This window comes from Melanostigma gelatinosum (assembly GCF_949748355.1).
Source record: "Melanostigma gelatinosum genome assembly, chromosome: 3".
Lineage (NCBI taxonomy): Eukaryota > Metazoa > Chordata > Actinopteri > Perciformes > Zoarcidae > Melanostigma > Melanostigma gelatinosum.
In genome coordinates, this window is record NC_136636.1 from 7812082 (window position 1) to 7829765 (window position 17684).

The window sequence follows — 17684 nt, forward strand, 5'->3', positions numbered from 1 at the left end:
TCACACATTAGAAGTCTGCATTTGCATTACGTTCATTCAAAATACTTCATTATCTCAATGCTGCGCCAAAGTCATCAAATAGGCCCAAATGTCCATGTTCTGAACCATTTCATACAGTTGTCCAATCAATATTTCATCACACAGGATGAGCCAAACTAGTGTGACGATACACTTTTATTGAAATTGGCAATCATTTTATATGTGAAACGTATAAGACATAATCTACACAGGAACAGTTTTGCTTTTTGTTATGGGAAAGATTTAATCGTTTACATTTTGATTTGATTGTGTAACATTGAATAAAGGTTTGTAAAACCATCTGATAATAGGTTTTACCATGTAAGAGTTTTCTGAGCCCAGTCTTTCATCTACCTAATTAATAGATGTTTTGTCTTGGTTTTGACATCATTTACATTTTCAGGGTTCTTAAAAGAAAGCATTTTGGCTTTAAGAGTACTCTTAAGGACAAAGTGTGGTCCACAGCGCCACCCTGCGGCCGTCACTACGTATTACAACCCGCTACAAGGTTTCCGGTGTTATGGCGACCACCGGCAACACCATCGCTTCAGTCTGGAGAATTGCCGGCTATGCATTCAGGTACTTAAACCTCCTTACACGCAAACTGAAACTAGCCAAATTCAAGCGACCACTGATGGAGAGATATGTGCACGTCACACGTTTTTACACCGTGGAAATGTTGCACATATGTCCCTGCTCTTGTTATTTTGCAGCCAAATCTGTAACTTGAATTAACGTGAAGGGGTCTTGGCTTTGTAAAGAACTAACGCCAACGTGACATGTTAGCCGCTACATAAATACTTCAGACTTTAGCCTCCAATAAAGTATTAGCATATTATACCCCCTGATAAAGAACAGGAGTAAGTAATGCGTTATTATCCCCGCATATCTTAAGTTGTATCTCTCATACCTATCAAGTCCCTGACTCGTCCTGGCGGGTTGCGTGAACGTCATCTTAAAGCTGAGTTAACTAACGTTAACCGTTAACGTTAATTGACGCTAGCTTAAAGTTTGATACTAGCATATTTTAGCTCATTAGCTGGCCAAAGTGATGTTGGCTTCTTTGAGAGCCGACGCGCGACAAAAAGATGGGAGGATATAACAAGTTAACCTTTAGGGGGACAAAAAAACCTCGATATTAACTGTTAAACCTCAGATAATTATGCACAAGAAGACTCTCAGCAGCCTCGTGTTTTTAACGGTGTTCACATGTATAACGTTAGCTTTACTCGTGAAGTAAGTTATCTTATAGAGCCGTTATATCAAAGCAGCCGTTATGTCAAAGCGGCACCGTTGTGTCAGACATTACGCATGTTTGACACAACGGTGCATTAAGAATGTTTTAACTGTTACTTAACCCTTATTGGTACGTAATACTTGTAAGTAACTCATTGAGAACACGCGTACTTAATGACTGGTGATTATATAACTACCTGTTGTTAGCAAGCCCACTGTTTAGACGGTGTTATAAACGTTATAAGTTATACACTGCAACGCCACTCCTTCTCAGCTCCTTTTAGATGTGCAACGATTTATGAGCCTTTGTTATAAAAACGCATACAGTGTGGTTACTGCAATAACATTAATAATACTGTAATATTATTTGATTTCGTGGGGTGAAGAATTTAACTGGCTTTGGGCTGTGTAAGCACGTGCAGACTCCATACTTGAATTACATGGATCATGGAAATATAATCATACTTTAGGTCCCATTGTTCCCAGCCAGCAGTTTTCATTTGTTCCTTCAGTCTCAGTTTATGATTGCTCAGACAACAGTCGGAAAAAGGTCAGTAATACATCCTGCAACAGGACCTTTCCTCATGAGGCGCTCAGATCCCCTGGAGCTACTTTCCCCACACACTTTGCCTGTGGCCACATGCTTGTTTCGCTTTCAAGCAAGATTACAGAGTGCAAGTCTGAGTCTGTGTCTCTGTCTCTCTTTCTTTTTTCTTTTGCTCCTCAGAGGGCTGTGAAGAGAAGCAGCTATTTCTCATGTCTGTGTGATTCTGACTATGCTGCTCTTGGTAGCGCTGGGCATCATTTCTTCTTTCGCTGTGGTCACCACTGAGAAGGCTGAGAACATCAACCACAAGCCACCAGCACCGCTGCTCAACCACAGCAGGATCTCTTTGCCGCCGGAGCACGTACCCTACTTCCTCTACAACAACAAGAGGGTTGTCAAGCAATGCCGCCTGGACCCGCTCTGCCCTTTTAAAGTAAGATATGCACTCTGTCAACTTTTAGAGTCGTAACACGTTAGTTTCGCTGTAGTGTGACGAGAACGTCTTTCAAAAAGCCCTTTTGACTGCCAAGTGCCTTAGGATTTATATTGTGACTCATAACAACATGACACTTGTTGTGTATGTGTTGTGTAAAAAAAATAGCATTTAGTTCTACCCTAACTGGAGCACTGGATGAGTGGGGTTTACTCTGGAGTAGCCATTACAATCGTAGTAAGAAGGGTATTAGTGAAACGCATGTTTTAGACACCTACACACACATATGTATATATATTCACACTTCACATATGTGGTTTTACAACAGGATGCACTGCAGGATCTGCCTGCCTGTTGGGGCTACGAGAAGAACTGTGATCCAGGGAAGCGCTTCAGCTATCCAGTCTGTACCAAAGCTGACTCCGCATGGTACTGGTCCTCACATCATATCCACACTTTATGTTCTGACTTTGTCCTTCTCAGATGATTGCGTGTCACATAATTTACTTTGCACATTTTCCTCGCAGCCGTCCAAGATGTGTGAGGTGTTCAGCAATCCTAAGTTTAACAAATAATAGTAGTCTTTTATTCATAGGTATTGAATTTACTGAACCACATACATTTTTCCAAAGTAAAAGTGTACTTATTCATAGCATGCATCATTGATGAAACCATTATGGTTTTGGCTAAATCTCTGATCTGTCAGGGCCCGTTCTCTGGAGGCAGCCCAGGAGCTTTTCTGGAAGCAGGCTGATTTTGGCTACGTCAAGGAGCGCCTCTCTGAGCTCAAAACACTCTGCAAGGCCAGCAAGCCAGTAAGTCCGCTCACTTCCTTAGTTCCCACGGGCCTACCGGGCCAACAGGAAGAAACAACAGGCAGACACTGTTAAACGAAAGAGTCCACAGACAATAGACCTCAACATAATTCGCTGTTCAAAAGCAGTAATGCTGGGGAGGTATAGTACAGAGACAGCTTTCACAATCTCTAAGGTCCAGAGTTAATATCACTTGAAGACTGAATATTTTTTTACTCCTAATATTTTTCCAGGGGGACTCATCATTAAGATGTAGCAGCCACACTCGCTTCTGTAAGGCAACCAACCTCTACCTGGACCTCCGGAAGCCGCGCAGAAGTCATGAGCGGTCAGTATGTCTGAAAGTGACACGCACATGAATAAAACATCACGCCGACACAGACTCGTCCACGTTTATGTTGCAGATACAGGGAGGACTTCATTCAGACGGGTGAGATCGGTGGTTGTTGCAGACTGAACAAGCGATCACTTGCTGCCGAGGGAGAGCACAAGAGCCCCTTGCAATCTTGGTGAGGCAGGGCACACACACATTCACTCACTCAGTTACTGAGCTTAATCCAATGACTTTGGTGTGAGCTCTTGGAAATTAAAAGAAACACGGCTTTATAGTCACTAATAGAGGCTAAAATCATGTTCCCGCACCGGGAATCGAACCCAGGCCCCCGGTACCAAAGCTGTTGTGTAAAGCACTTTATAATTTTCTGTTTGTAAACAAACTAAACCTTCATTGCATTCTAGCGTCAAATATTACAATTACACAATAAATTAGGATTTTCTACTAAACATGGTTTGTTGACAAAACTGATAACCAATCAGCGACAGCCAGGTGTTTCACATCACGCTCTGGGCCTTGCAGTCTGACCGGGAATCTTACCGGGGCAACAGTGGTGAGAGCGTCAAATCCTAACAAGTAGACCACCAGGGAAATGCCATTGTGGATTGAATAGCATTTGTGACAAGAGGCAGTATGGGACGTTCTGGTTGTAGTAACACAGACTGTCACTAGCTGGTGCTCTGTGCACTGTATTGCCATAATTTTGCTGAACAGGCCTCTTTAGGTATTAACTGTTCTGTACAGCTTAGAGGCAGTTAATGTCCTGCCTCTTGGTTCCCTCTCAGGGAGGACAGTGTATAGATGGCTGTTAAATCTGTTACAGACACAAAGGCATGTGGCGTGATCCCAGTAGGCGTAAAGGAGTAAACCCATTGTGATTTCAAAAGATCAATGACACAGCGGGAGATGTGACCTTGTTTTGTTAAACAGAACTAATGACATCTGTCCTCCTCACGTCACTGATATAAATACAATGTAACTGCTAGATCACAACATACATATGATGTATTTGAAGACCTTTACACACCATCTCTCTGATGGTGCTAAGATCATATTTCTTAAGCTACTGGAACACACGTTGCTCCCTCTCAAAGCAGTCCTGAAAGGGGAGACAGGGCCAGTCAGGAATGTGGGGGGCTTTATCTTTTGTAATTCGTCTGAAGCTCAGAGGGGGCAAGCGGGCCAGTGGCGCAATGGATAACGCGTCTGACTACGGATCAGAAGATTCTAGGTTCGACTCCTGGCTGGCTCGTTAAATATTTTCCTGCTGCTCAAAATGTGCACGTAATGTAGCAGTTCATAATCTCTTATTGTGAACTCCCAACATGACTCAGATAATAACATGACAGGTCAATGAAATTGAAAATAATGAAAACAGGAACGTAAGATGATATAACACAGAAAGAAGGCTTTTATACATCATACATGGAAGATAGGGTCCCATATGTCGGCGATCCACAAACCAATGGGTGACGTCCCGATGACTACGTCCACTTCTTACATACAGTCGATCGTTCAAACAGAAGAGAGTTCTGAAGTTGGTCAGCCACGTCTCGCAGCAGGTCTGCCAGCGGGCTTGCGGTCAGAGTCATTGTCTGCACTACGGATGAAGGCTGTATGCAGTATACAGTACATACTGCATACTGTGTTCAAACTTATGAATTGATTTATTTTGCAGTATGCTAGGCCAGGCGTTAGCCTTTAAACAAACTCTTAAAGCACTGGACAAAAAACAACAACTAAATATTTAGTGCTCACAACAATGCATACATTTAAAGGTACCAAATGGTTTGGGCGAGCAAGTACCTTTTTTTTTTTGCTGGAAGATATGAATGCATGAGTCAGTCCTCACCTCACTGATACAAATAAAATGTAACTCCTATACCACAGCATATACAGTATATTTGTAGCCCGTTTCAGGTGCTGCATTTAAGAAAATGGTTCCCTGGTGGTCCAGTGATTACGATTCGACGCTCTCACCACCTCGGCCTAGGTTCGATTTCCGGTCAGGGAAAGTCATTTTCGCCCTGTTTCATAACTAAAAGTCAAGACAAGACAACTCTATTACACAGATGTGAACTGGTTTAGTCTTCAACACCTTATTGTAGCAGTAAATCCCATACTCCGCAGTCAAATTTCTCTTGATTTTAGGGCCTGGTTTTGTCAGCAACCGAGGTTCCTGTATTGTAAATTTTCTTGTCAGGTTTCCTATCTTGATTATTTTAATCAAGTTGATTCATTTGGTAACTTACACTTTAAGCCATATTTGAAAAATAAATAATAAGACCAACATTTCTTGTTTCTTGCTGAATTGAAGCTTCTGATATTGTTTAGCCCGTGAGGTTCCTGTGTAGTGAATGTTCGCTATGCTGAAGGATGCATTGCAATCAAGTATTATGATTGTAACTCTGTAATCAACTGTGGTGTGAAAGCAAAGCCCAAATCACAATATCAATCAGTATCAAGCCTAATGAACTAGCCCTTTCCAAATCACGTGTTATCATTTTCAGGAAGGTTTCTTATTAAAATCTTAAGTCGTCGACAGCACACCTACTTGAATACTTTGTATGAAAGCATCTGTATTTACCCCAAAGCATCCCCGTTTTGGGGTTGTAATGTTTATTTCCATGGCGTGCCACCATGTCCATGCAGAGTTTTTACAATTCTGTTGACGATACTAACTTCATGTGCTGTGCTGTTGTTGTAGGTATGCTGAGCTGCAGACATACACAGAGCTGGACTTTCATCCCATACAGGATGGACACTGTGACGTTGTCATTGAAAAGCCCTCGGTCTTCATGAAACTGGATGCTGGTAGGTAATAAAGATTTACATGACTTAAAGGTCATATAATGCTAATTTATAGATTCATTCTTGGATTTTAGGGTTTCTACTAGAACATGTTTACTGGCTTCAGTTTTCAAAAAAACCCGTATTTTTCTCATTCTGTCTGTCTGAATATACCTTAATTTACCCGTTGTCTGAAACACTCCATTTTAGCTCATGTCTCTTTAAGACGCATCCCCGAAAAGCCCAGTCTGGCTTGCGAGAAAAATATGGTGCACCTTATGTTCAAGTTAGTGGTATAACGGATCATTGTTGATCCGTGATCCGTACGGATCCCCCTCACAGTTTTACTCATGATCCTTATCGGCCGATAGTCAGTAAAAATATGCGATCAGGACATCTGCATTAATGCTTTTCTAGTCCGTTTCCGTTGCACCCCTCATTAAGGTAGTTCTCAAGCCGTGGGTGGAGACAGTCAGATGGGTGGCGGTATATTCTAACGTGCCTGCATGTGTCATAGGAAGGGGAGCCAAATCTGAATGGCTTGTTGAATCACATGTTTTCTGACGTAGGCAGCCCACAGAACACTGTCTGGGTTGTCTCATTTCACAGTTTGTGGATTGGAAGGCACTCCAGATACCCAAATAAATGTGCACAAGCACCGATATGCCCCCCTTTAATTCAAAGTCCTGCAACCTAAACAAGTAGCTAAAACTTTTACTCTTATTGTACCTTCGTGAAAAAAAACACAATACACATGCTCTTATGTACAATGTGGGATAGCAAGGATTCCACTCACACTTTCTAAAAACACTAAAATAATACTTGTGTGTTTTCCTAACAGGGGTGAACATGTACCACCATTTCTGTGACTTTGTCAACCTCTACATTTCTCAGCACATAAACAACTCCTTCAGCTCAGACATCAACATCATCATGTGGGACACGGTGGGTACCTGCTGTCTCCCATTGCAGAGTCCATGGAGGCGAGGGTGTAATCTAGATATTTCTTAATTTGTTGTTTCTATTTAAGGTTAACCAGCACATAGTGTACGCTGTCAAAATGAAACAAGGCAGGATTTTACATTTGTCCAGCTGCCTCTAGTGAGTCGGTGACTCCATCTTTTAGCCATACATCTGTTCTTGGGTCACAACGATACACCTCAACATCTCAAAATGCTGACGCATACGATCATTCTGTCAGATGCAGGGGTATATTTGAGCTTTCCTCCCTCTGTAAAACACCCTCTCTGATGTTATTGTTCAAAATAACATGAAAACACAGAGTCATACAAATACTGAAAGAGCTTTGTGTCCAAGACAGATGGAAAAAATAAAAAAGTGTCTGAAAGGTGAGATTGGATTTGAGTTCTATAACCCAACGGGGAAAGCCAAACAGTGTTTTTGTCTGCAGTGCACTTCAGTCACAGTTTTTGTTGAACAAGTCAGTGGCATATGTGCCCGACGTAGACATCAAGGGGGAAACACCAATTTGAAAAACAGAATGCTTTACAGACAGCTTTATCCGGCCCATTGTTCCCCTGACTGTGCACAGAGGGGACGAGGAGCAGGGAAAGAGAGAAAAGTGACAGGGAGAAGGAAAGCAGTGACCTTTCAGCACAAACCGCACACTGTAATCCAAACAGTGGCAGGCTGGCAGATAATAGTGTGATAACAGACTTTGTATAAAACCACAGCTTCAGAGAAACACAACCAGCAGAGTTTGAAAACAGAAGGCAGAGCTTAAGGCTGTAGTTGATTCTCATTTTATCGGTTTGTTTATCATCTCAGATGTAACATTAATTTGATTAACATTTGTTCCTTTCTTTTTTTTATGTCTTTTCCCAGAGTTTTTATGGTTATGGTGATCTGTTCGGTGAAACGTGGAGGGCCTTCTCGGAAGATGACATCATCCACTTGAAGACCTATGACTTGAAAAGAGTAGGTGGAATGTCACTTCTGTGTGGTCATCGCACGCTCCTGTTTTATACCGGTCTTGAACTCATCACTTACTCAAGTATAGTTGTTTCGTAATAACCGCCCAAATTGGTTGGTAGTCTTCGTCTGTGGAAGCTAATTCAAAAGCCTTTAGTGTTGACACAGACCCCTGGCACAGACCCAACCCAGCATCATCATTTCAATATTTGTGAGAGCAACAACATTTGCGTGACATATAGGCAAACAGATTTCTGAATGCTCACTTGGTTGATCTGTTCACTCTTGTCCACAGGTGTGTTTTAAAGATGCTTTCTTCTCCCTCCTCCCGAGGATGAGATACGGCCTCTTTTACAACACGCCTCTTGTAAGTTTCCCCTTTTATGTATTGGTGTGTGTGTGTGTGTGTGTGTGTGTGTGTGTGTGTGTGTGTGTGTGTGTGTGTGTGTGTGTGTGTGTGTGTGTGTGTGTGTGTGTGGCCGCTAACCAGATGCACTTTACATGTATTTGCTTTCAACAAATTGTCTCATTCAATATTGCCTTGTTTCACATCATTTATTGGTCTTTCTTTCCCAAATGCACAATGATATCCAGTTGACTCATAAATATGCAGTTCAGGTCAAATATTTATGTGATGTATTCAAAAGCTCAGCAGGTGCTCACGTTATTTAAATGATAATTCCAAGGAGATTACTATAAAGATGATACCATGTAAATATGTGTTGTCCTGTGCTTCCAGCCTTGGGGTGTGAAATATTGACAGCTCAGCTTCAAGTTCATGCTTTGAATGCCGCTGCAGCAGCACGTGCCATGTTTACATTCATGTGCTCACATGTACAGCTGCAGTGCAGCAGTGCATGTGTGAGATTGTTGGACTTGAGATATGCATCGGCTCATATGATATTGATCCCAGGGAGATTAGAATTATGTGTACAACTGTCAGAGCCCCAGTGTGTTACATGTTCTTCATCTCAACCCAGTGAAATGCAGCAGTGTGGCAATTCATTTCAAACCAGAGAAAAAATGCAAATATGGATCATCTTTTTGCATGACTGTACACAACCAAAGTAATCATTTTAATACACTATTTTAAATTGAATGGATGGATGAAAAATAAATTGCATATGTGAGTGAAATTGACACTTTCTGCGGTGTGTTGATGTCAGATCTCAGACTGCTACAGTGAAGGGATGTTTCGGGCCTTCTCCCAGCACGTCCTTCATCGACTGAACATCCCGCGAGACGCTCCAAAGGTAGGAAGAACGTCTTTTCAGAATCTGTCTTTTTCTTTGTTTATATGCATGGGATGGACCCAGTTTCATGAACATATTTACAATACAATTCAATAGAGTAGTAAAGGTAGTAGTAATAGTACCATCTTAGTGAAGCTGATGTCGTGTCTTTCAGGCTGTACTTTGTGTTGTAGTGTAGAGCATCTCTATCAACAGTTGCTGGTGACAAATCAACTAAGCTGTTATTGAAACAAGCCAGAAGTCATCTTCAGTCAGCTTTCATAAAGGCCGCTTTTACTAAACACACATATATTTCTCAGTATGTGAAATTGTTGGGTGTAATGTGACAAGGCCCCTTATTGTGAATTTATTATTTATCAATATTTGAAATCATGCAGGAGACAAAGAAGGTGTTCCCTGACCGGGAATCGAACCCGGGCCGCGGCGGTGAGAGCGCCGAATCCTAACCACTAGACCACCAGGGACCTGCTTCGTAGTCTGATAAAAGGGTGACCCACACACATCTCAGCTGATCGTCACCATTTATCCTAGTTTAGTTTATTCTTTCTTTATCAAATTAGACATCAGAACTATACTAACCAACAGGAAGGGTAACAGCAGCGGTAGAAAAAGAAAAACACGACTCATTCAATCTGATCTGAATGTGAACGTTAAATTGTTAAGGATCATCATAGACTGGAGACCTCTCAATTTTACATACCAACCAACACAAACAAGTTACTGAACTGTATTTAATATGCTGTTAATGAGCAGATTGATATTAAATGTATATGTTACATCCACGTGCAGACTCCCATCTTGCAAAGCTCTTCACTGAAAATACAAGGCTGGTGATACCGTCTCAAAGCCAACAGACTGACAAATAAATCGAGACTGTGAGTTGTTCACTGTGATCGAAAGCTCTCTGCACGTTGATTGTCGCAGCCTGCTGTTACGGGTGGAAACTACTGGATGCCTGGAAGGGAAGAAATCACAGGACTGGGAAATAGTCTGCGGTAACAGAAAGCGTGTGCACTTTCTGGCCAATTAGCTTTAACGTGTAAAGCCATTAGTAGGGTTCTAGTACACATGTTTATCAATACACCATCATAGTTTTATGTTGTTTCACACAGAAGGCATGTTGTTTTAGTTACTCAGTTCCCTGGTGGTCTTGTGTTACGGATTCGGGGCTTTCACCGCCGTGCCGTCGAAAAACACATTCCTGCAATTCTCTCACCAAAACACAAGCTCCTTCCTGCCACAGACACATGAACAGATCCACTGTGAATCGAAGGAAAAGGAAGATAATGATTTTAACTGTTAATAACTGACCCTCTCTGTTTACATTGTATGTGCTGATGTAGAAACAATAGATCGTACCTGGAAAGATCTTGGAGATGACATGTAAACTTGTGCAGACTTGAAAGTGACTGCCGGTATACTGCTCCACATGTTAGACTTTCAGCTGCTGAGGAAGTAGAAGAAGGTCCCTGGTGGTCTAGTGGTTAGGATTCGGCGCTCTCACCGCCGCGGCCCGGGTTCGATTCCCGGTCAGGGAACTCTTTCTTTGTGTCCAGCTTGATTTAATATCTGATAAATGCACAATAAGGGGCCTTATCACATTACACCCAACAATTTCCCCTACTGGGAAAAGTTTCCCCAATTTACCCTCCTGTTTTCAGTAAAAGCACCAAAACCAAAGCACTACATCAGGTTTACTGATTTGGTGTCCTTTTACACCTGTACCAAAATAGCATGAGTGAGAGGAGCAACTAGCTAAGCAACGCTGCAAGTTGTTTGCTGTGATAGATCTCCAGTTACAAGTCTTTAGCAACTTCAAATAACTGCTCAGTGTGTGACAGAAAATGTTTGATCCTTTCCACCAGCGTCTCTGCTTTCTGTTGAATATCACTAACTTTTTATGTCGCCTTCACTCTTTCTTGCACCTCAGATTCCTACGCTGTGAATGTCACAATACTTCAGACAATTTACACCTGACAACATTTATTTTTTTCTGAAACTAAGCACTGAATATCTTTGCAGTGAAAATGTTTTTTCAGAATATTTTCAGAAGAAAATAGAAAAACAACTTGTTCACTTCTTTCACTGATCAGGCTTTCCTTACAGTTTTTAAGTAAAGATCCGGTTCTCGAAGTAAAATGTATGTTGACGAGCAGAATGAGCAACCGTGTGTGACGAGGTGATTTCATTACTACGATAAACTCAGGGAAAGAGCTCCTCGCTGACCGTATAGCCTTCTAGTTTCTGAAAGATGGATGCGCACATTTGAATACTGCCGCAGCCACCTCCTTATTCCTCCTGCATCCATAACTCTTCAGCACTTTTTCACAGGTGTTTTATGATCCCAGGTTTGAAGCGTTTGAATGTATCTTTATGACCGGCGAAGCCCAATAACTTCTTCCTTCCTGTAGAGCAGCTCAGTGGGTATAGATTAATGGCACCGCCAGAGACTCACACTGATGCTCTCCTCTATTGTGTCCTGTTCATCCGCCTCGACCGGCCCTCTCCTCCCAGCGCCACCGTGTCATGATTCTACTCAGTCCTGGTCTTTCTCAGCATGCCGTCTTTTCCAGTACTTTTAAACATATTTAAGCAGAAGAGAATACATGAGGTCTGTGTTAAATACATCTGCGCCCACTGCCTTTAGTAAGGTGTTCTCCTTCAGAACATAAGGTGGCAGCAGACGAATATATTAAATCTACACACTGTATAAACTAATAAGAGCTCGTCAATAAAGGAAACCTCTGTAAAAATACTTTGGAATGTGATTTTAGCTGATGTGTCGTCTCCTCTGTGCTGTACAAACGACACATTTTAAATAGAGGCTTTTGCCAGCCGCCTATCTTTCCTGTCCTTGGCTGATTGATTATTGGGCGCATTGCTGTTTTCAGGAGGGGCGTGTTCGTGTCACCCTGCTGGCACGCAGCACAGAATACAGAAGGATATTAAACCAAGTGGAGGTGAGTGAAGCACCGCCCTCCCTCCTCCTTTCTGTCCCTTAACTTTCTTGCACTTGCTCTTTTCCCTCCATCCTGTTCTCCTTTTTTCCTCCTCCTCTGTCGTTTCCTTTCTCTCTCTCTCTCTCTCTTTGTCTCCTTCTCTTTCTTCTCTCTGTGCAACTCTCTCACGCCCTCAGTCCCTCCTTCCCACCATTGATTTACTGCCCACATCTGTTAAGTGCCTATTTAAAATCGTATTTGCTGTAAACCGTACAAGTAAAAAAGGCTTGTGATTTATATGGTCGCTGCCTATATTTGTTTGCTCTCTCATTGATCAGAGAACACGTCCCTCTGTTGTTGTTACAGCTGGTAAATGCCCTCAAGACTGTGCCTTTACTGGAGGTCAACGTGGTGGACTACAAATACAAGTGAGTTATAGAGTGCTTGTCACAGTACTACGGGAGGTGTTCAGTGCTGCTTGGCATTGGTCAGCAATGTAACAGTGCTGAACATGAATAAGTCAATGTAAAGCTTTATAAAGGTTGTAACAGCAACAGTGTTTACACAATAAAGATGATTGATGTGTGACTCCCTGGCTGCCTTTCAGGGATGTTCCCTTCCTGGTGCAGTTGAGGATCACCAGCAACTCTGACATCTTTATCGGGATGCACGGGGCGGGTCTCACGCACCTCCTCTTCCTCCCTGACTGGGCTGTAATCTTTGAGCTGTGAGTGACATTTTTTGTCTGCATGTGTGTGTGTGTGTGTGTGTGTGTGTGTGTGTGTGTGTGTGTGTGTGTGTGTGTGTGTGTGTGTGTGTGTGTGTGTGTGTGTGTGTGTGTGTGTGTGTGTGTGTGTGTGTGAAAGACAGTAAAAGACAGAGGGGAGCAGGGAGAGCGATGGCAGCGTGCTCTGCCCAAAGTAGCCCTCAGACACTTAGTGTATGACTTTGAAATACTGTCTAATTAACCAGGCATTGATCACACCTGGCTACCCTGGGTAGAAGAGATTTTTGGAGTGTGTGTGTGTGTGTGTGTGTGAGAGAGAGAGAGAGAGAGCGAGAGCGAGAGTGTGAGAGAGAGAGAGAGAGAGAGAGAGAATGGGCATGTGTGGGAGTATGTTGTGCACTTTTGGTGAGTGAAATTCACCAAAAAAAAGGCAGACCGAGTAGAGCAAGAAATAAAGTGTGTGCATCTGTCCCTCGCAGATATAATTGTCAGGATGAGAGCTGCTATCGAGATTTGGCTCGGCTTCGGGGCATTCGATACGTGACTTGGCAGAAAATGGACAAAGTGCACCCACAGGACAAGGTAGGGGAAACTCCCGTACCAGCCATTAGCTCTCAGGCACCTCAGTGTGAGCCTTCTCAATTCATCTCACCTATCTTCACACACTTACACTCATTTCACTGTGGGCAATTAGAGGCAATGTAAAAACAAACAAACAGGCTTCATTCCTCGCGCATGTCATATCCCTCGTCACCTAATCGCTGGGACACCCTGACGATACAAAACACACCGATTTGAATGCTTTTATGCGTCCATTTAATGTACACACGTTTCTCTGTCTCTTCCCTCAGGGTCACCATCCAACCCTCGGGGAGCATCCGAAGTTTACCAACTACTCCTTCGTTGTGGGGGAGTTCATGCGCCTCGTGCTGGAGGCAGCTGAGTACGTCACACACCATCCCAAATGGCAGCGTCGTACCCTTCATGATGAACTCTAGAGTCTCTGTGAGTGTGGGACACAGACATCCGGACGCTGAAGAACTTTTAACACGAACCCGCTCGTTTGTTGTGATCTAAAGCGCTCTTCACATTGGCAGAGTCATTTTATACGATTTTATTTTTAAGTTACCTCATCCGTCAGTGGTCTGGTAGAGTATTTGTCACCTCCTGTCCGCTGCTGCTTTGATAGGTCTGGATGAGTGAGAAGTAATACTCAGGGTTGAACAGCCTCCACCACCAGCTCTTATTAGTGTCAAATCAGTGAAAAGGCGAGGCGTGTGCAGTCGCAGCATCTGGAGAGCGATACGATGTGTCCTATGTTTCTTCATTACCGCTGCTGCGTCTACTTCATTCCACGCCGGCAAAGTTAGCTAATGAGCAGCTGTTACGGCGTCCCTTCACACGCGACATCTTGTCACATGTCATCAGTGTCACCTTGACGCCAGCCTCCTCGGAGCTGTCGACAATCCCACCAGAGTTTCTGAGCACATCCAGCACACTCCAGTCCAATATGATGTGCAGTATTCACATGCTGGATTCACGCATACAGTTATTTTTGCATTTAGTTTGACATGAATTTAAGTTTTTGCTCATCGAAATAGTTTTAACCTCTATAGAAGTGAGGGACAGAAGGTAACTCAGACACTCCTCCTGCCAAGAGGGATTTCTTTTATATCAGTATTCGTGTTTGTACAACACATTGATGGTAAGCACTGTGGAACAAACATTCCACGGTTTTGTTTTCTATTTCAACATCACAATCGTGTTTCATCTTTCTCTCCCTGATCCTCCTCGCTGACCTGTGACAAAATGGCAAAAAGCTGAGCTTTCTTTCTTACTTCACGACTCGTCGTTCTCCTCCTCTTCCCTCCAAACCTCATTTGTCAGTAAAATTCAACACTCCACTTGATGAAAAATAGTGTTGCTTTTGTCAGCTAAATTAAAAAAAACATCTGGTGGACTTTTTAATTCTACCTTTTATTTGTGCGTTTGTCTTTACAGTTGACATGGTGTTCTTTTACAGTCGTAACATTCATTATTTAAACGTTTGTGTGTGTTGTTGGTCAGTATGGTCAAATGATGAGGGTGCTGCTGGTGACATTACCTTTTCTAAACTCTTGAATGCTGTTTTGTATTTTTAGGTAAATTTGTAAAAGATGGAATGAGCACAATCTGCATGCAGTCCGATGCAATGCGCAGGAGTATTTTGAGCGATCAGGTGACTTTCGTGTTACCTGGTGATGTTTTATTTATCCATGAAACCGAGTTAAACTCAGTCAGAACTTTTTGGTCGGGGCTGTGCTTGAACTTGTAGGCGGTTTCATATTCCAAAGCTGTGTAATATTATGGAATAAATGATTCTTAAAAATGCTGAAGAATGTCTTCCTGTCTGTGCGGGCCATATTTGGCTTCAGAAATTGTATTCATCTTAATTGAATCAATCATCTTTTGAAGTCTGACCTTGGAGGGGGGGGGACTGAAGGTCGGTTCTTGCTGACACCGGACAGCTCTTTGCTGTGGGTTTCATTATTTTAGTGAGTTCATGTCTGAGGAGAGAGAGAGGGCTCTTCGCAAAAGGGCACTAGTCCAGTTTTTACTGTCACCGTAATAAATCTGGATGACCTCAAAAACTACAAAGTGAACAGTGACGAATCTGAGCCACGCGGGGGCAGTACAACATCACACATGAGGCCAAATCCTGCGCTGTGTGTCAGCAGTCGTGCTCCTGTCCGCTTTTTGCGGATGTTGTGTCTGAACTTTCGGGGTATTGACAGACACCGGGCCTGTCTGGGATGGATACTATTTATGGCCCTGCTCGGGTTTCTGCCAGTGACCTCGTAAAGAAATGAAGAATATCCAAGAAGTGGGTGGGGGGGGAATCAAAAGCAAAGGAACCAAGATGCCTGTTCTCATTAACCTTCATCGTGGCTCCGAATCGATGACCAAGTCCTGTTTTAATGCGCAAAGCCTGCCCATGTCCAAAATGGAGCACTTGAGTGGAAGAGAAGACGTTCAGAAACGCATCGGATCACCAAACCCACCTTTCGATTTCAAGTGTAGCCTAACGCGTGAAGAAAACAAGTCTTCAGTGCAAAATCATCTCCTCTGTGTGTGTGTGTGTGTGTGTGTGTGTGTGTGTGTGTGTGTGTGTGTGTGTGTGTGCGTGTGTTCGGTCGCCGTGCGCACAGTATAACCTTGCTTCATTGGCCGCCAGGGCGCAGCGTATATGTGCGCTGATGAAATTACTTTGCGGTGTCGCACAGGCAGGCTTCTCCATGAACGGGCCCCACATGCGCTGCCTCAGGCCGCTGGAAGTTTACCTCCCACAGTTCCACAACAGCCATGTCTCGGGTGGCCTCGTTTAGTCGTGTCGTGTGTAATCGTGTGCTGTCCTCCATAAATGTTGAGTTGCTTTATCTCTGTCGCCCTTAATGTAGGACCCTGCAGAGAAGAAGCGGGCTGTCGACGCGTCGGGACAGGAGAGCTGATTGCGAGAAAGGGCCGAGGTTTAATCACTGAGGTGGAAGCTGTGAGTAAAGTCATTAACACGGCTGAGCCGCGATTCACACTTTAGAATTAGGAGTTGTTATGCGAGTTTGCTTTTCGCGTGAGATATCTCACTGTTGCCGACTGTTTATTGCCCTATTTTAGTCTGAGCCGCATTACATTCTGAACTTTCCACACCAGCTTTGTTGTTTTTTATTTATTTCATTCTTACCCAAAGATCGTGTATCTTCGCTTTTTATGACGTGCACATTAGCATCATTTAATTGATCTCAAAAGACAAACATTTCTCACCGCTGAACTCGGACAAATCAATCACAACCCGATCATTTTACCGTGGCCACTTTTCCAGCGCGTCCCCTCGCACCAGGAAAACAGCGTCTCTCAGAGGGATGAATGCAGGAACATCGATTAAGGAGGAAGAAATATGCCTCAAGCTGTGAGCAGATATTTCCTTCATGTTTTTTTTCCTCCCCTGTGGCGATGGTTATTGGGGGAACAATCCCAGAGGATATCCTATAACCCCGCTCCTCGATACGTGACACGCCAAGAAGACTTCAGCCTGTATTTTGACCCTTTCCACCACCTATAAGGATGAGGATGCAACCTTTAACTTCTCATTCCGGCTTCAGAATGAAACGCTGAAACGGATACATGCTGAGAAACATGTTAAGTGAGCAGATGGCTCTGTAACACTTACAAATGTGACGGGAATAAGGGAAGTAAATTAGATTTCACCCCGCTCAATCTTGCACTTTCAAGTCCGTGTGTACGTCACATGGTGTGGTTTCCTCTGATACCACCTGGCCCCTCAGAGGATGGATAGATGAGATAAGTGCTGTGGGCTGTTGTATCCATTAGCTGCCTCACTTTAAGAGAAAAGGCCTGAGATCCCCATTGTGACACAGGTTCAGTAGACACAACCACTTGCCGGTGCAAACTTGATATGTTATGTTTTATCAAGTTTCTGGTGGGGTTTTTTTCTTTCCCTTTTAATACTCGACACAGTTCATCTACTTTTGTTTGTTTTGTCTGCAAAGCGGATGAGCCTCTTGACAGCAAAGTAAGCTAAAAGAAAAGCACAGTGACAGGACAGTCTGGAGCTGTCCAGCGTCCTGAATTTATATGCAGCGCGTCTGGCCCTGTCCATGGTGCT

General features: G+C 43.3%; 1 protein-coding gene across 1 annotated transcript; it reads left to right on the forward strand.

Moving 5' to 3' along the window:
* Positions 1–540: 540 nt before the first annotated feature.
* Positions 541–16554, forward strand: eogt (EGF domain-specific O-linked N-acetylglucosamine (GlcNAc) transferase). Its single transcript, XM_079265475.1, has 17 exons — positions 541–597; positions 1982–2234; positions 2563–2663; positions 2941–3049; positions 3283–3377; positions 3454–3558; positions 6091–6197; positions 7015–7118; positions 8019–8111; positions 8401–8472; positions 9272–9358; positions 12250–12318; positions 12664–12725; positions 12905–13024; positions 13504–13606; positions 13876–14029; positions 16462–16554. Exons 2-16 carry the CDS (start codon positions 2031–2033, stop codon positions 14020–14022), a joined length of 1578 nt encoding a protein of 525 aa, XP_079121601.1. The 5' UTR covers positions 541–597; positions 1982–2030; the 3' UTR covers positions 14023–14029; positions 16462–16554.
* Positions 16555–17684: the final 1130 nt, after the last annotated feature.